The 20,159-nt window shown below is 41.0% G+C and overlaps 1 protein-coding gene across 40 annotated transcripts in view; it reads right to left on the bottom strand.

Annotated features, from left to right (window-relative positions):
- CLASP2 (cytoplasmic linker associated protein 2) overlaps positions 1-20,159 on the bottom strand; it is a 277,113-nt gene that overhangs the window by 30,291 nt on the left and 226,663 nt on the right. For all 40 annotated transcript variants that reach the window (XM_054019451.1, XM_054019452.1, XM_054019454.1 and 37 more), the window contains 4 exons: positions 17,998-18,141; positions 7,841-7,984; positions 1,810-1,916; positions 626-779 (listed from right to left, as the gene is read on the bottom strand). In XM_054019451.1, coding sequence (XP_053875426.1) covers positions 626-779; positions 1,810-1,916; positions 7,841-7,984; positions 17,998-18,141 — 549 coding nt within the window. The remainder of the gene's footprint in view (positions 1-625; positions 780-1,809; positions 1,917-7,840; positions 7,985-17,997; positions 18,142-20,159) is intronic.

The raw sequence follows: 20,159 nt of genomic DNA, 5'->3' as shown, positions 1-20,159 counted from the left end.
CTGTTGTGTTGTGATTTTTAGAACCATAGATACCCAAGTTTGAAAGTTTTGCCCACAGCGTTTAGACACTATAAAACATTTGTTTGAACTTGTTTGAACACACATCAAAAGGTGTCTAGAATTATTTTTACTCAAAGTTTTGCTCTCTGAAAGAGATTTCATGAAGTACATATTTCATTCAAATGATATTATTCGGGGACAGAAATCATACAGTCTCCCTCCAGTACAACAGCAAGAATATAAAGCAGATTGTTTAGTCTAAAACAGGTAACACCAATAAGCAGCTGCAAGTTAAAACTAAAGCCAGAGTCCAACGGGATTTAAAGTGCTGGCATTCTATATAGACTTGATTAGCAGCATGGCTTTTTGTAATTAGAATTTGACATCTCTAACATAAACAGGTTATTTTACTTTAAGACTAGGAATACAATTTTCAAAAGCACCTAAGTGACTTAAGGAGCCTCAGTCCCATTTTCAAAAGGTTGATAGGCATGGATAGGCATTTAAGATTCTAAAGGCCTACGGCACTTTTGAAAATGGTACTTAGGTGCTCTGAAAATTCTACCCTTGATATACAATTCAGCTGTACTTAATCAGCTCCTCGCGTTGTCATTCAAACACTCACTGAATCACCATCGTCCTTTTTGGAATCCCGTTTCACAGGCTCATTCATATCTTCCTGACTACGGAAACTGAAGTTCTGAATGGCTTCAGTGACGCCACGAAGAGAACTATAAATATCTTCAGAATTCATGTTTTCCGTGTCATAATCGAATGCACTGTAGATCCAGGGAAACATGGAAGAAGGGGATAAAAAGGTTCAATTTATTTTCTGACTATTATTTTACTGAGGAGTGGGGCCACAGGAGTGGAACCACACTCCTGTGGGAGCTGTGGTGGCTGCCTTTCAATGGCACCCCGCCTTCCTTTGTTAAGGAGACCATCAATGACTGATACTTGGGACTTTAAGTGGTGGAACTGGATGGCCAACAAGGGGTCTGCTTATTTAGGAACAGCAGCAGGAGGAGCTTAGGAAGAGCAGAAGCAGACTGTTGCTCCACTCTCTACTGTGAAAGTATTAATGCCTTGAGCTTCTGCACAGTTTCTCTATTAAATATAAAAAACTATTCTAGTGAACTTGCCTACAATTTTAACATTTAAAACTTCAAACTACTAAATCCATCACCATCAAAAACATGACCTATGAAATCCTCTAGACTGGTAGAAATGGCAGTTAAGCTGTAGAGCATTTCATTGGTTACTTCCTTTTACCCTTCAAAATTTTAAGTTGTCTGGAGATTGGTCCTAGTTCAGGGGTAGGCAACCTATGGCATGCGTGTCGAAGGCGGCACGCGAGCTGATTTTCAGTGGCACTCACACTGCTCGGGTCCTGGCCACCGGTCTGGGGAGCTCTGCATTTTAATTTAATTTTAAATGAAGCTTCTTAAACATTTTAAAAACTTTTCTTACTTTACAACAATAGTAAACTAAACTATACAACAATAGTTTAGTTATATATTATAGACTTATAGAAAGAGACCTTCTAAAAACGTTAAAATGTATTACTGGCACGCGAAACCTTAAATTAGAGTGAATAAATGAAGACTCGGCACAGCACTTCTGAAAGGATGCCGACCCCTGTCCTAGTTAATAGTTTTTAGTAAGTGATTATTCTAAGTATCCAGTGGTTGATTTAACTTGGGTAAAGTTCTTTCTGCACTTTTTGAGGGGGTTGGAATTCAGGAGAACACATAAAAAACCTCATAACACCAAGTTATCATGTAAAGTTATAATGTAGCCTTATATTACCTTGGTGACAAAGTATTCTGTGATGTATTAGTTGGGGAAGTGAGAGGACTGGACCAACTGGCTGGTGAACGTGGCGTAGGTCTTGTTAAAGGACTTCCCATTGACCCCTATGAAAAAATGATATTCTAGTAAAAAATAACATTTCCTTTTAAATTGATGTTATATTTAGTTTTTAACACCAGAAAAGTTCTGAGATTAGCTAGCTAGATAAAAACAACAAGGAGTCCATGTGGCACCTTAGAGACTAACAAAATTATTTGGACATAAGCTTTTGTGGGCTAAGACCCACTTCATTGGATGCATGGAGTGGAAAATACAGTAGAGAGGTATAAATACACAGCATATGAAAAGATGGGAGTTGCCTTACCAAGTGTGTGTGTGGGGGGGGGTGTCAGTGCTAACGAGCCAATTCAATTAAAGTGGAAGTGGGCTAGTCTTAACAGTTGACAAGAAGCGGGTGAAATCACTTTTGTAGTTCTAATGAGGCCAATGTAATCATGGTGGCCCTTTTCAAACAGCTAACAAGAAGGTGAGAGTATCCGCAGGGGGAAATTAGTTTTTGTAGTGACCTATCCACTCCCAGTCTTTATTCAGGCCTAATTTGATGGTGTCCAGTTTGCAGAACTGGAATTAATTTGCAATTTCTCGTGGGAGTCTGTTTTGTTGTTGAAGAATTGCCACTTTTAAGTCTGTTATTGAGTGTCCAGGGATATATTCCATCATGTGCCAGCAATGCCCCTCTGCCATGTACCTTGGCCAAACTAGACAGTCTCTATGCAAAAGAATAAATGGGCACAAATCTGACATCAGGAATTATAACATTAAAAAACCAGTAGGAGAACACTTCAATCTCCCTGGACACTCAAAAACAGACTTAAAAGTGGCAATTCTTCAACAAAAAAACTAATTTCCCGCTGCTGATACTCACACCTTCTTGTTAACTGTTTGAAATGGGCTACCTTGAGTACACTGGCTTCATTAGCACGTCAAAAGTGATTTCCACCCCTTCTTCTCAACTGTTGAGAATAACCCACTTCCACCTTAATTGAATTGGTTCGTTAGCATTGACCCCCTACTTGATAAGGCATCTCCCATCTTTTCATATGCTGTTTATTTATACCTCTCTACTGTATTTTCCACTCCATGCATCTGATGAAGTGCGTTTTAGCCCACAAAAGCTTATGCCCAAATAAATTTGTTAGCCTCTAAAGTGCCACAATGATTCCTCGTTGTTTTTGCTGATATAGACTAACAGGCTACCACTCTGAAACCTAGCTAGATATAAGTAATTTCAGAAACTAAAGAAATAGGCATGAGATATATTATTGTTTGTGAAAGTTAAGAGCACCAAGAGCTAACATGATCAGTTTACTTAAAAGAAATAATGCTGAGAATTCTCAACTTTTTGAAATACATATACACATCCTCTTTTTAAAATAAGAACATTGTTAACTATAAATTAGGGGAGACTCCTAATTAGAAGCCCATTGAAAATAAATAAAACCAAACTAAAAATAATAATAAAAAAACCCAGTTACCTACCTTCACGTATCTGTTCTTCGAGATGTGTTGCTCATGTCCATTCCAAGAAGGTGTGCGCGTGCTGTGTGCACAGTCGTCAGAAGGAGTTTCCCCTAGCAGTATCCATCGGGTTGGCTGTGGAGCTTGCTGGAGCTGCACCTTCAGGCGGTGTATATAGGTCCCTGCTGACCCACCGCCTCTTCAGTTTCTTCGGAGTACTCTGACAGAGGGGCAGGCAGATGCTACTTGGAATGGACATGACCAACACATCTCAAAGAACAACAGTTAAGAGAAGGTAGCTAACTGTTTTTTCTTCTTCAAGTGCTTGCTCATGTCGATTCCAAGTAGGTGACTCCCAAGCATCTCCTAGGAGGAGGGCTCGGATCTCAAGTGGGTCGCAGACTGCAGCACTATTCTGCCAAATGCGGCATCGTCTCTGGCCTGCTGCGTAATGGCGCAGTGCAATGTAAAGGTGTGGATCGATGACCACATCGCTGCCCTGCAGATATCTTGAATAGGGACTTGTGCCAGGAACACCACTGAGGATGCCTGGCCCCTGTGGAATATGTCATCAGCGCGGGGGCAAGTATCTTTGCCAGGTCGTAGGATGCCCTGATGCAGACCATGATCCATTAAGAGATTCTTTGGGATGAGACTGGAAGCCCTTTCATTCACTTTGCAATCACAATGAAGAGTTGCATTGATTTCCCAAATGGCTTAATTCTTTTGATGTAAAAGGCTAACACTTGCCTGACATCCAAGGAGTAGAACATTCGCTCCCAGTTGCTAGCATGCGGCTTAGGAAAGAACACTGGAAGAAATATATCCTGGTTCAATTGTGAAACTACCTTTGGAAGAAAAAGTGGGTGGGGCGCAACTGCACCTTGTCCTTACAGAAGACAGTATATGGGGGCTCAGAAGTTAAGGCCTTAAGCTCAGACACCCTCCTGGCTGAAGTTATAGCCACCAAGAACGCTACTTTCCAGGAGAGGAAGAGAAGAGATCATGTTGCTAGGGGTTCAAAGGGAGGACCCATGAGTCTTGAGAGTACCAGGTTGAGATCCCATGGGGGGACTGGTTGTCTTGAGGGTACAGTCTATCTAGTCCTTTGAGGAAGCAGCCAACCATAGGGCTAGCGAAAACCGACCGGCCAGCCGAATCAGGATGGAAAACTGAGATAGCAGCCAGGTGCACCTTTACTGATGACACTGACAGGCTCTGCTGTTTCAGATGTTGTAAATAGTCCAGGATAAAGGGAACTGATGACTGTAAAGGTGGAGTGTCCTTTTGTAATGACCAAATAGAGAATCTCTTCCACTTAGCCAAATAAGTGGCTCTTATTGGTTTCCTACTGCCAAAGGACAACCTCCCTAACAAGGTCTGGGAACGTGACCTCCAAGGGGTTTAGCCATGGAGATAGAGAGATTCTAGATTGGGATGCTGGAGGCGGCTGTGGTCCTGCGTGATCAAGACCGGGAACAGGGGCAAGGTTATGGGCGTGTCCACCGACAGGCCTAGGAGCAGGGTGAACCAGTGTTGACGTGGCCACACTGGTGCTATTAAGATCATTGATGCTCCCTCTCGTCTGACTTTTTGCAGGACCTTGTGTACAAGTGGGAAGGGCGGGAATGCATAGAGCAGGTGATCCTTCTAAGGGAGGGGAAAAGCATCCATGAGCGAGCCCAGGCTGTCATTCAGGAAGGAATAGAATTGCTGACACTTCCTGCTGTGCCTTGTTGAGAACAAGTCTATCTGGGGAAACCCCCAGCATCGTAAGATGTTGATCATAACATCCGGATGGAGGGACTACTCGTGATTGTGAAAGGACCTGCTGAGATGATCAGCCAGCTCATTCTGAGAGCCCGGAACGTATGATGCCTTTAGATGTATCAAGTGGGCAATGTAGAAGTCCCACAGTTTGAGAGCTTCCTGGCATAGGGGAGAGAAGCGAGCACCACCCTGTCTGTTTATACAGAACATCGCTGTTGTATTGTCGGTCAATACCGATACACATCTGCACTCCAGATGGGTTTGGAACATCTGGCAAGCAAGGCAAACTGCTCTTAGGAACCTGACGATGTGCAGCAGAAGTTCTGCCTGGAACCAGAGACCTTGAGTCCTGAGTCTTCCTAGATGTGCCCCCCCATCCATTGCCAATGCCTCCGTGACTAGAGACAGCAAGGATCGGAGCCTGGAGAAGGGTACTCCTTCACACACCGATTGTGGGTTGAACCACCACAGGAGGGACTTGATAACTGGAGGAGGAAGAGTGATTATCGTATGTAGGCGGTCTTGGTTTGGCCTGAATACTGAGGCCAGCCAGGCCTGTACAGTCAGTGTCTCGCATGCTGAGCTACATACGTACAAGCGGCCGTATGGACCGAGCAGCTTCAGGCAATTTCACACCGTAGTAGTGGGGTATCATTGTAAGCCCCCTAATGTCACCTATGGTCAGAAAATGCAATTCCAGAGGGACTGCTTTGGCTTGACCTGAGTCTAGGAAAGCGCCGATGAACTCTATCCTCTGAGTGCGGGTTAGAGTTGACTGTGTCACATTCAGTATCAGCCTGAGCCTGTCAAAAGTTGACCGTACCAGGTTCACATGCTCCTCCACCTGAGCTCTGGTGAGGAACTTGATTAGCAAGTCGTCTAGGTATGGGAATACTAGTATCTGTCGCCTCCTCAAGAAGGCATCTACGACCAACATGCATTTGGTCAACACCCAAGGGGCCGCCGATAGCCCGAAGGCGAGAACCGTAAACTGATAATGGGTGGTGTTGACCACAAAGTGGAGGAACCGCCTGTGGGACAGGACTATCGCCACATGAAAGTATGTGTCCTTCAAGTTGAGGGTGGCGTACCAGTCCTCCAGATCCAAGGACGGGATAATGGAAGCCAGGGAGACCATGCAGAACTTCAACTTTTTCATGAATCTGTTAAGGTTTCGCAGGTCTAGAATAGGCCTGAGCCTGCCCTTGGACTTCGGGATTCGGAATATTGGGAATAAAACCCCTTGCCCCAGAACTCCTGAGGGACCTCCTCTACTGTTCCAGCTTCTAGGAGTGTTTGTAACTCCTGTATGAGAAGTTGCTCCTGAGAAGGGTCCCTGAAGAGGAATGGAACAGAATTTGAGAAAATATCCCAATTCGACCATGAATAAGACACATTGATCCAAGGTGATCCAGGCCCAGGCATGGTAGAAATGGGATAGACAGTTCACGAAATGGAGGAAAGGATCTGGGATTTTACCTGGTGCATCACCCCGAGGGGCACCTTCAAAAGTTTTGCTTGGGGACAGAAGACTGCCTCACCAAACCCTGGCTCTGGGTGGACAAGGGCTGAGGTGGCCTCCTCCTACTATTTTTGCCCTGCTTCCTGTTGTAATCCTGTCTAGGATGAGTAGGGCAGAAGCATGGGGGAGGCGGAGGTTTGAAATGCTTCCTTTGTGGGGCTGGTATATGGAGTCTGAGAGATTTTAATGTCGCTTGCGAGTCTTTGAGACTGTGGAGCTTAGAGTCCTTTTACTCCAAGAACAGCCCTGATCCATCGAAGGGCAAGTCCTGAATTGTTTGTTGGACCTCATGCCTAAAGCCCGAAGCCTGCAGCCATGAGCTCCTTCGCATGGCTATACTGGTCAACATCGTGCGGGTTGCCGAGTCCGCTGAGTCAAGTGTAGCTTAAAATGAGGTCCTTGCTATAATCTTTCCCTCTTTGGGATTCAGCTGGAAACAACGCATTTAACTTAGTCAGAGTATTACAAGAATTGAAATTGTAGAGGCTGAGGACTGCCTGCTGGTTGGCAATCCGAAGCTGAAGCCCTCTGTCAGAGTAGATCTTTCAGCCAAAGAGGTCCACTTTTTTGCATCCTTAGATTTTTGGGTCCGACATGGGCTGTGCCGGCTGAGGATGGAGAGCTGACTCTATGAGGAGTAGTTTTAACCTAAAGTCTCTTTTTTTTGGTTCTTGGGCGGAACCTTGGCAGATCTTGTACCTGTCTGTCTTGTGGGCCTCCCCCAAGCACTTTAAGCAAGAATCGTGGGGGTCACCCCTTGGCATAGGCTTCTGGCAGGACCCTCACAGCTTCTGGCATGCCCCAGTCCCCAGGAGAAGAACGAGGTGGGGGAAACCCCAACAGAAACATATCTAACCATAAAAACTACTTGAAACACCAATTAACACTAAGTTACCTATTTACAGGTACAAAGAGAAAGACCATTAGGGGATCGAGAAGAAACCAGCTCCAGTGACTGTCATGGGTGGTAAGAAGGAACTGAAGAGACGGTTTTTTGGCAGGGACCTATATACACAATGATGAAGGCATGACTCCAGGGGGCTCCACAGCCTACCGACGGGTATGGCTAGGGGAAAGCCTTTCAATGACTGTGCACGCAGTGCACGCACACCTACTTGGAACTGACATGAGCGAGCCCTCGAAGAAGAACAACCTATATTAAGATGAAGATGCAAGTATGTATCAGTAACTTCAGAGCAAAAGAATAAGTGTAAATACCTGACCACCATTGCCCGTATTCCGGAGATGGTTGTGGAGAAGCTTTGTTGCTCCATCCTGAAATGTTTTTGGTAAAGCACCCAGTAACATTGTGAACTCTGGGGTATTTAGTTCAAATAGGGCAATCAGCACTGACTGTGCAGCCTAGAGCAAAAAAAATTAATGAAAACTATATGTGAATTTTTGTTTTAAAAATGTTAGATATTGAAAACAGCTTTATTTTACCAGTAAGGATTCCAGAGAAAGGAGTAATCAAAAAAGATAGCAGAAATGCAATGCTGATTTCCTATTTTAATTATATAAAAACTTCAAGAATAAAGGTATCGGCAGACATGATTAAAAAACAAACAATGGACATTTGCTGGTCACACACTGATGACCCTGGTTAGGAATCCTCACCCTTTTATTTCCCATGATCCTCCTAGCAACAAGTTATTTTGAGATATTCTCCCAGAGTGCTTTGTGCTAACAACAACAGACAAATGAAATCATAAAGAAAATGGCATGACGACTTAAGTGATTTTGGCATTAAAACAGAATCGTTTCCAAATGACGGAAGACTCATATTTAGCAGAATACCTCAGACATGATGGTACCCGACTTGCTACACCTGCCTCTTCCCCAGAAACTTTCTGGTGAGCTCTCAGGTGGGTTGTGACCCACAAGTTTATCAACTGAGAATCCTTATTTTTTATTTTAAAATTTAGCAAATAGATTTGTTTAGCTGGAGAACAGTAGGCATAATTCTGCGGTCTGATCATAGGTCTTTAACTTATACCAACTCCCCCAAGACCATATGAGGAGTCATTTAACCTCTTTCTTCTTCAGTTTCCCTTATCTATAAAATATGAACAATAACCTTGTGAGGTAAATGTCTTAGGAATTAATTTACCAGATTGCAAAACACTTTGAAGATGAAAAGTAAAATTTGAAGTATTAATATTAGAGCTTCTGGCTTGCTGCATAATTTTTCTGATTTTAAGTTTTTATTTGTTAGACAATTTATAGATCCTCCCCTCCTTTACCGGGTAAATACTTGTTTTTAAACTGGTGTTTTAAAATTGTTTTCCTTGACTTGTATCAAAAGCACAGTTTTTTAATGACCGTAGAATGTAATTAGCTATGCAGTGTATTTGTTAGCTGATTTAGTATCATTTACACAATTTAGTCAGTGAGAGGCCAAAAGGTTTGTCAGTGTGGCAAGAGGCCAGCCACGTATCAATGAAAGACAGGATATTGTTGAATTACACGGACTTATTTAATACTTTCCTTCTGGTATGAAACTGATTCCAGATTAACCACTTATATCTAGCAGCTCACCAACAAGGTCTGCCATGCACTGGACAGAACCAGTGTCTAATGCTTGAAAAAATGATAGACCATTTGCTTAAGTACCAAAATATTTAAACAAGTAATTTAGAAAATTCTTTCAGATATTTATTTCTCTCTTTTTCTCTCCAGAGTAACAAACTGTAGCAACTTTAAATTAAGTGGAAAGCTAACACTGAAAACATACATCAGCACATATTCATGTTTGTGTTTAAATGTAATTAAGTAAAATATTAAAATGTTAAACATAAATTTGCTGTGAACAACTGTACTTCACTGGTGAGTGGCTACATGTTGAAACCTCTTTCTCCTTTCTGTCCTAGTCTCTTCACTTCAATGCAATTTAAGTTAATAAAAACCAAAGGGAAATTGACAGATTCATCAACTCCTAACTGGTTAAACTTACAAATACAGGGCTAGAAGTGATTCATTGATCTCTTTGCCAGTTGAGACATAAATCCCCCCAGAACGCTAAAGTTCCCAGATTGTACCTGTAGCTAATCTTATATGTAACCTTGTGTTATTACTGTCACTCTTATCTTCTCTCTCTTGTATTTTAAGCCATTATCCTGAGGCATCATTCAAAATGATTTACAATCTAAGCTTTCTGGGGTAGAACTGTATTTTATACTTGTACAGAGCCCATCACAATAAGGCTCAAATCCTGGCATCTCGAGGTATTGCGGCTTCTATTTATGGACATTTTATTTGGAAACTATAGGCAATTTTGAGAAGTAGCATGTGTCAACATGTTCCTATAATTGGGGGTCAAATTGGGAAATAAAAATGGGATTCCCAAGGTCTGCCCACAAATGAAGTTTTATTTTGGTGTCTCAGGTGGAGCTACATTCCCAGCAGATTTGCATAATGTGATTGTCTATTTTTTTTTCTTACATGCTTTGACCACCAAAAAAAACAGTTATCAATTTTGATGTTTAATTCGTCATTATTTTGCTTCATAGTAAACTATGCCTTTAAATGATTTGGGCTAATTCACAACTCTCTCACAACTATTGTTTCAGGCTGGCTGTAGATTGATGCACATATCATTATTTTGGTTTACATACTGTTTTGCATTAGTTTGTGGCTAGTAGATGTTTGAAAATGTCAGACATGAGAAGTCAGAACAGAGAAATACTGTAGGAAGATTCTGCAGGGAGAAGTAGAAGAAAAGTGGTGAGAGAAAAATACTGACGAGGAGGTAAAGAACACAGTATAGATAAAGGGAGAGAGACTGTTGCTGAGGAAAAAAAGTAAACAATAAAGGTAATTTAAGATTAGAGACAGTATGATCTATTATAATAAGAAAAAGCGAAGTTTAACCAGGAAGGGAAATAAAACGGGAATCAAAACAAGTGTGATGAAAAAAGTAGGCTTGCTGAACAATACTTGGAGATATTACAGTTACTACTTGCTTAACGGTGTAGTTATGTTCCTGAAAAATGCGACTAAGCGAAACAATGTTAAGCGAATCCAATTTCCCCATAAGAATTAATGTAAATGGGGACGGGGGTGTTAGGTTCCAGTGAAATTTTTTCCCCCACCAGACAAAAAACTATCATGTATACACACACACACACACACACACACTATACATTTTAAACAAACAATTTAATACTGTATACTGCAATGATGATTGCGAAGCTTGGTTGAGGTGGTGAAGGAGGAGGGTGGGATACTTCCCAGGGAATGCCTTACTACTAAATGATGAATTAGCATTCGGCTCAGCCCTCAAGGGTTAACGTTGTTAATGTAGCCTCACACTCTACAAGGCAGCACAAATGGAGGGAGGGGAGACAGCCTGGCAGACAGAGAGAGACACCCTGTGTGTCGGAGAGAGAGAGAGAGAGAGAGAGATGTGCATTGCCCTTTTAAGTACGCTGACACCACACTCTAAGTCATTGCCTTTAAAAAGATCAGGAAGTTGAGACAGCAGCTGTGACCATCTCTCTCTCTGTCCTGAGCCCTGTGGTGTCTCCCCCCTGCTCTATAGGGAGAAGGGGTAAGCGGAAGGGGAGGGGAGACAGAAGTTGGAGGGGGTGGGGGGGGACGACACCCGGACATTAGTCCCCTTCTTCCCCCCTCCCCTGCACAGCAAGCAGGAGGCTCCCGGGAGCATCTCCAAGGCAGAGGGCAGGAGCAGCACTTGGGGGGGGGGAAGGAGGGAGACAACTGAACTGCCGGCAATTGGTAGCCTGCTGAGCTGCTGCTGTACAGGGAATTTAGGGGAGAGGGGAGCTGATAGGGGGGCTGTTGCAGTAGCGTAGCTAAGGGGGGAGTGGCTGCTCCCCCATTGAGCACAAGTGCCACCTTGTCAATTTCCTGGAGCCTTTGTACTCACCCGCAGGAGTGATAAAAAAGACGGCACCCGCTGCAGCGCTTTGTTTTTATTCACCCGGCGGCACTCCAGGTCTTCTGCAGCACGACCTTCACTCGCTCCGGGTCTTTGGCGGCATTTCGGCAGCAGGACTTTCAGTGCCGCCAAAGATACCTGGAGCGAGTGAAGGGCCCACCGCCGAAGACCCAGAGTGCCGCCGGGTGAGAAAAGCACCGCAGCTGGTGGCACCTTTTTTTTTTATTGCTCCCCGTTCCCTCCACCTGGCTACGCCACTGGGCTATCTGTCCACCCTGGTTCCAAGCCCCCACTAGCGAGCTGCAACGGCCTGCTCTTCCTGCAAGCAGTGGACAAAGCAGGCGGCTGCCAAACAACGTTATAAGGGAGCATTGCGCAACTTTAAACGAGCATGTTCCCTAATTGATCAGCAACGTAACAATGAAACAACATTAACCGGGACGACTTTAAGTGAGGAGTTACTGTATTGTATTTGCATTTCACTGGTATTTGCCAAATAATTTATTTGACAAATTGACACACAGTATAACTACTCTTGCAAATATAGTCTTTGAAAAATACTAGTGAAACTTGCCAAATATAGTGTTTAAATATCTTTTTCTATTCATTTTATTCCTTCCAAAATGTGTTAATTCTGGATATTCTTGTTATCCATATAAATGCCCAAATCATAGAATCATAGAAGATTAGGGGTGAAAGAGACCTCAGGAGGTCATCTAGTCCAACCCCCTGCTCAAAGCGGGACTAACCCCAACTAAATCATCCCAGCCAGGGCTTTGTCAAGCCAGGCCTTAAAAATCATTAAGGATAGAGATTCCACCACCTCCCTCGGTAATCCATTCCAGTGCTTCACCACCCTCCTAGTGAAATAGTTTTTCCTAATATCCAACCTAGACCTCCCACACTGCAACTTGAGACCATTGCTCCTTGTTCTGTCATCTGCCACCACTGAGAACAGCCGAGCTCCATCCTCTTTGGAACCCCCCTTCAGGTAGTTGAAGGCTGCTATCAAATCCCCCCTCACTCTTCTCTTCTGCAGATGAATAAGCCCAATTCCCTCAGCCTCTCCTCATAAGTCATGTGCCCCAGCCCACTAATTATTTCCCTTGCTCTCTGCTGGACTCTCTCCAATTTGTCCACATCCCAAAACTGGACGCAATACTCCAGATGTGGCCTCACCGGTGTCGAATAGAGGGGAATAATCACTTCCCTCAATCTGCTGGAAATGCTCCTACTAATGCAGCCAAATATGTCGTTACATTCTTGGCAACAAGGGCACACTGCTGACTCATATCCAGCTTCTCGTCCACTGTAATCCCCAGGTCCTTTTTTGCAGAACTTCTGTTTAGCCAATCGGTTCCCAGCCTGTAGCAGTGCATAGGATAGTTCCGTCTTAAGTGCAGGACCTTGCACTTGACCTTGTTGAACCGCATCAGATTTCTTTTGGCCCAATCCTCCAATTTGTCTAGGTCACTCTGGACCCTATCCCTACCCACCAGCATATCTACCTCTCCCTGCAGTTTAGTGTCATACGCGAACTTGCTGAGGGTGCAATCCATCCCATCATCCAGATCATTAATGAAGATGCTGAACAAAACTGGCCCCAGGACCGACCCTTGGGGCACTCCGCTTGATACCGGCTGCCAACTTAGACATCGAGCCGTTGATCACTACCTGTTGAGCATGATGATCTAGCCAGCTTTCTATCCACCTTTTAGTCTATTCATCCAATGCATACTTTTTAAACTCTTTGAATCTCTCTAAGATCTGGCCTCAACAACATCTTGTGGCAATGAGTATTACTGTCTTATTACATGCTGAATGAAAAAGCATTTACTTTTAGCATTTTTTTAATTTAGTACTCTCTTATTCTTGTGCTAAGAGACCGAGGGCAGAAGCTCCCAATCTACTCTCTCTATGCCATTTCTTATTATATGTTACACACAAAAAACTATGTTAAAAGAACATCAGCGTTACAAAGTCAAGTACTCAAAAGTAGGGAAATGCCAGCACAATCTTAATTCCGCCCCACAGTGCGCATGTATTATGACACAATCTTTATTTACATGATCACATACTATTTTTTCCACAAGGCCCATGCCTCATTCAGTACACATGATGGATACTGCTCACTTAATGAGGAGCTATTCAATATTTTGCCTTTTATTCATTGCTCAATGTGTGGCCCCATGCCTTTACCGCACACTATTCAAATTGCTCTCAAGACAGAATTATTAATTTCCTCATGGGCTTTTCTATGGCACTTAGATACTATAGTGATGAGTGCTTCACATAAACAATTTTAACTTCACAACACTCCTTTGAGATGAGGGGGTATTACTCCCACTTTACAGATGGGGAGCTGAGGCAACAAGATTAAGGTAAAAAGTTACCACTAATTTGGGGGCCCCAATCGGAGATGACTAGGACCTGATTTTTCACAGTATTAAGCACTTTATATGTTCAAAACACAGCTTTCCACTGAATTAATCATTGCTTTGAGTGCTCAGCACTTCAGCATATCAGATCACAGAGTCTAAAGCTGGGCATCCAACCAAGCTGTGACATCTCTGCTCTTGATTCTAATGCCCAACACCACCCTGGCATGGACCACCTGGGAGCAGCAATTACAAGAACAGTCCTTTTAAACCCCCACAGCCCTGGGCTGGAGCACATTCTCTTTCTGTGAGATGGTGCATGCTCAGTCTGGTGAGCACTAGCAGCTGTGAGTTGCTTGAGCATGCTCAGCAAGGATGGAATCTTTGGAGAATTTAGCTGCCAAAATCAGTCATGTGCAAACTACAATTTTTAAAGGCTTATAGCTTGGCCAAATTTGGGCAGATTTTCACAGGGACGGCAAAAGGCATATCCCTGACACAAACAAATGCCATTGCCAAATTTCAAGCCACTGCTCCAAAGCCCCTGGACACTAATGTTGTTCAAAGAAACGGTCACCAGAAATTTTTAACAGGGGCAAAATGTATTACTGCATTATCTCATTCTTGGAAATGGCTGAACAGTTTTGGCTGAATTTTTCCAAAAATATTCAGCCTGAGGAAGACACCCAGCATGTAAAATTTCAGTCTAAACACTCAAAGCTTGGCAAATTTATAAGCAACTGCAAACAGGAGTGTTGGAACAGGAAATGTTGGGAATCTTTAATAATAGAATGTGTTACCAGCTACTTTTATCATATGCCCCCATTCATCTCTTTCTTTCATCCCAATTTTTTTTCACTCTCATCATAGGAATTTATCCATACTGGTAACAATTTGTTACCCTTCTCTGAACCCCTTATAATTCTGCAATACCCTTTATGAGAAGGGGTGACCAGAATGGCGCACAGTATTCCAGATCAGTCTGTACCACTGATTTGTATCATGGCATTATAGTATTTTCCATATTATTCAACATGCCATTCCTTATGCACCCTAACATAATGATTGCTTTTTTGACCACAGCAGCACATTACACAGAAGTCTTCATTAAGCTTTACTTAATGATTCCCAGTCCCTTTCTTGTGTTGATACTGTTAATTTGGAACCTAGTGAGGTGTAAAAGTAGTTTACGTTTTCCCACCAGTGTGCACTGCTTTACATTTGTTAACACTGAACTTCATTTGCCATCATGTTGTCCATTCATCGAACTTCGTTAAGTCACACCATTAAGTTCTTCAACCTTCTCTAAACTTTAATAACTGATTAACTTTGTGTCATCTGCAACTTTTGCCCCCTCATTTTTTTTAAACACACTCTTTCTAGATCGTTACTAACCATATTAAAACACTGGAACTAATAGGGAACCTTGAGGCCCATTGTTAACTTTTTACCATGAAGAAAATTGACCATCTATTCCTATACTTTTTTCCCTGTCTCTTAGATAATTTTTGCCCACGGTACTATTTAGCCTCTCACCCCAAGACTAGTTAGTTTTTTTGGTAGCCTCTTGTGAGAAACCTTGACAAAGGTCTCTTGAAAGTGTATATAAATAAGAAAGTTGACTGACAATCTATTACAATTAAACAAAGGACAAAAACAACTTTTATTTCTTTTAAATTACAGGGGGTATGGTAGCGTAAGTATTTTTCACATGGTTAGTATGTTTCATCCTTGGACTCATGGGTTAAGTTTTCAAACCGATTATTATTTATTATTAGTGTTCCTTAATGGGCTCTAGCTAGTGTTATAGTGTAACTAAGTTACAGGAGAATAAATTTCTGAAAATGTTTGAAAAAATATTTAAAACTGTAACAGACACAAAAAGGGTTCACATGTAGTTCATTTAAAAACAACTGCTGGATATCAGCATATATCATACATAATTAGAAAATAATTCAAATACCTCAACTTTTACTAAAAAGATTCCCTCCCCTTTTATAAAGTTAGTTTAAAAAAACGGCGTGTGTGTGATAAGCAACTTCAATGAAGTCTTAATGGTTAAAAAATATTGGGCTTGTCTGGAGAACACCTGCTTGACCAACATTTTGCCATATACTGCTATACATTTTGATGACTGAGTAGATTGATGAGATCCTCCTCACCATTTTAATGAGCAGTTTAATTCAGCTGATTATCCAGTAAGAAGTAGCATTTTGTTAGACTCCCTCACATCCTTAGTTTTCAATATTGCCTTGTTCTCAGTAGCTTAAAGGACTAGGAGTTTCAGCATAATCTGGGAGGACAAGGAACGCTAAGAAAAGGGATCTGAAGAAGAGTCTGGTCAGGGCTGGTGCAACAAGCAAAGTACATGATTTTGGGAGCAGTGTTCTGGATGGACTGATGGACAATAAGGCTAGAGTTAGGCAACTATGGATAGCTCAGTTGAGTTGATAAGACAAGACTTGGACAAGAATCAACAATGGGAATAGCAAAGAATAATAGACTTTTTTGAGCAGTTGAGAAAAAACAGGATTCAACAGTTACTGTAAATGGAAAGGGGGGGAGAAGTGGAGAGAATGATTGAAAGAGGACACCAAAATTAAGAACATAATTGAATATCAAACTTATACATTAATACAACAATACTTGCCTTTTAAAAAAAGTTACTTTCCATTTTCTTGCTAAATAATGATGATCCAGTTCACAGAGAAACACACTAAGTTTCTTAAAGTTCAGCACCAATTATTGTTTGCACACAACAAATGAAGTTTCTTTTTACAGACTTTGTGAAATCTGCTCTTTTTGTAAATATGTATACTTTTACACACTTATGTTAGAAAAATGATACTAAGACAGTCAGCGCCAGAGGGATAAGGATGATGGTGGAATTGCTAATGGGAATAGAAAAGGGCAGGTTTGGGAGAAATTATTTTAATGTAGGTTAGTAATAGATCTGCCATGAAGAAAAAGCTAGAGCGAGCAGAGGCAGATCTACAAATGTTCAGCAAAGAACAGATAATTGTAATCATGTGATTAGATTATGTCTCCCCAGCAAAAGACAAAAAGAGAGAGAGAGAGGTGACAAGTTCTAAGGGAGGGAGAAGCTGTCAAAGGAGTGGTCAGAGAAGTCTCTAAAGCCTGGTGGTGGGAAGTTGGCATAAAATCTCAACAAAAAAGGGATGACCCAAAAAGATAAACAACACAGAATAATAATCTGTTAGTGAAAACCAAATCTCTTCTTTTTAATCAATTTTTTACTGGGAAAATTAACCCCCTCTCACTTCCTGCAAAAAATCTCTGTAGAATGGGTATTTTAGTTTTCCACAGCAAATGTTACCAACAGTAGCTTCTGTATGAAGAGTTCTTTGATGCCAAAGTAGTAGTTTTATTAAAATGTCAGCTTCCTATTGTCACCAACTCAACAATTACTCCTTAAATCTTTTTGTCAAATACAAAGAATGTGCAAAACCAGATGCAAACATCCAACCAGATGAACTATAATTTTAGTTTCTTACTCACCCCTCCTGTGATCAATGTATTATTACTGGGACAGAAGGTGGCCCTTGTTGGAGTAATATTAGTTAAAGCTGTCTAGAGAAGGCCACTTAAGTAAATTTAATTGTCATACAAAGTGTTTTAAACAATAGTATTCATTTTACCCTAAGATAGGTTCATCCCAACCAGCTAAAATAGAACTTGCACTGTCTAGAGCTTTAAATTGTATTAGTTATAACATTTAAGTTCAAATATTTTAAAAAACAAAGCTTTATCTTAGTCTAGACAAGGCTTTATTTTATCTATTTTGACACTACATGCTTTAATTTAATGTGTGTATTCTGAAATGGAGTAGGTTCTCCATACCCTTAAAGAATGAACCTACAGAGAAATTTTTGTAGGACTCTTTTGTTGGAAAAATTGTCTTAAATTACAAAACCCTAAGACTTTTTTTGTTAAAGCATTAGTTAGGAATATGGTAACAACCCACATACAAATACCTCCTAACCCTGATAGGACAATCAGAATAAGTTTCAGCTTTAAAAACTACTGAAGGAAAACCCTGAAAGACTAACTACATATTTTAGCATGAATGGACATACCTTCCTAACATCTGAACTTTTCGGTTCCGTTGTCCAGGTGATGATCCGAGACACCGCCAGCCTAGTTTCACTTGAATTTACGAAATCCCCTGGGTCCATCTGCTGTGCAAGAGTCTCTATGTATTTAAGAATTGCAACTTTAACCTGCAAAGGTAAGCAGAGTCAGGTAAATAGATAAAAATAAAAGTGTGCTGTAAATGTGAGTGTACTCAAGAAACAGGGTTCTATTTATTTAGAACAAATAATCCAGAATGGCTAATATAATGGGACAAAATGAGATACTTTTTTAAAGTGAATTAAATATTGGCAATTTTATCAGAAGTCTTTTACTGATTTTAAAATCAATTACCTGGAGTCAATTTTTTGTTTAATATTCATATAGTATCTATAATCCGTAAATGAGTCTACTGTACTAACAGACATCTTAATTCTCACTAACATTAAACAAAAAAACTAGCATACTGCATGTGCAACTATTTAGCCATTCACTTTCTATTTAGTTTGTTTATATTTGGCATAGGGAGCACCACCTGATGAACTGGACAGGATATATACAGGTGTAATTGGCTTCTTCCAGTAAACTGTACATAATTTGTACTCAGAATCCCCTGGCAGTCCCTTTAGCAGCAGAAATCTATGCTGAGCATTAAACATCTTTGTAAGGGGATAAATTTTGTAAAATATCTTCCTATTAAAAACAAACCATAAGGGGAATAGAGCTGTTACAACAAAGCAGTGCCAGTGAGTAAGCAAGAATACACATGGCAATCAGTACACGCACTTTTCTTTGAAGGAATTCATTACATTAATGAATGTCAGTGTGTTTATGAATAGACATAAATGAGACAAGTAAATGGGGTGGGTGATTATTTGGATGATCTGGTTTAACTTTTTAGCTGTTTCTGTCTCCATTAACTATGGTACTAGATCTGAGATTATGCACAATAAAATCGGAGAGATTTTTTTTTAAATGCGTTTGTGACTTGCACTGATAACTGTTCTGAATAAACATGGATCATTTAAAAGCTTCCCTCAGTCATCCTAATATTTCAGATATATAAGAAATAAAGTGTGTCAATGCACTGAGTGACAAAGATGTTAGTGGCAGGCAATGAAACTAGATGTAATTTAACCATATTAATTCTTTCCCCCCTCATGCTGGCTGTTAGGTCTTGCCTTCTCTGAAGTTACACGTAACCCAAGGATTGAAGCTCTTTGTGACGCATAAGTCAATGGAAAATACTGTTGAGAACCTGGCAGCTAGAAGTTTCTCTTTTTGAGATCAAAATCTTAAAACTACTTATATTTTGCAAAATGTGTATTTCAAAAAACATACTAAAAACAAAACTTCTTTCTAATAGTCAATCAAGTATAATTGTGCGCATATACTATTTTTCCTCCCCCACAAGGCTAATGAGCCTTTTTGTGTCATTTTTGTAACATCGCTGTGAACAATAAGAGATGACAGTCATTTTGAAAAAGGTTAGTTATTCATGGTTTTTTGTTTTTGTTTTTGTTTTTTTTTTTTTTTGGGAAAGGGAACATTATTCTTTGGTGTCTGTGGAAACTTCTGTGTTGAAGAACAAGAAAAGATGACCATTAGAGATAAGTTACTTACCTTGTACAGTAACTGGAGTGTTCGATAGGTTTGTCTCAATGGGTGCTTCACTTCAGCGAGGCATGCTCCCTACGAACCTTTGACAGGGGACTTTTGGTACTGCCAATTCAGTCTGCACATGAGCTGTAGCTAACCTCGTGCCCTCTATGGAGGGTATATAGGGCAGTGTCAGACGAGCTACCATCAATTCCGTCTCTACCACAAAGTCCCGCAAAAGCAAAGACTCCAAAGCAGAGGGGAAAGATGGCAGTTAGTTGAGGACAAAAGAAACATCTTGAACAACTCCAGTTACTGTATAAGGTAAGTAACTTTTTCTTTGAGTAATGTTCCTATGGGTGCTCCACTAATTTACTGATTGTATTTCAATTGTAATCTTGAGCTGTATAGGAAGTAAATTAGTTAGTGACATATCACTTATTTATATTTGTTTTCTTATTTTTGTAATAAATCTGTAAAAGCATACTAGAATGGTTCCTCTCTCAAAACTTCAATGCGGGAAAACAACTTATTTAGAGGTAAAGGTAAATGCATTGAGTAGCTCCTG

This window comes from Malaclemys terrapin, chromosome 2 (genome assembly GCF_027887155.1).
Source record: "Malaclemys terrapin pileata isolate rMalTer1 chromosome 2, rMalTer1.hap1, whole genome shotgun sequence".
Classification (NCBI taxonomy): Eukaryota; Metazoa; Chordata; order Testudines; family Emydidae; genus Malaclemys; species Malaclemys terrapin.
The sequence above is the reverse complement of the archived record's forward strand: the minus strand, read 5'-3'. Positions and strand labels throughout refer to the sequence as shown.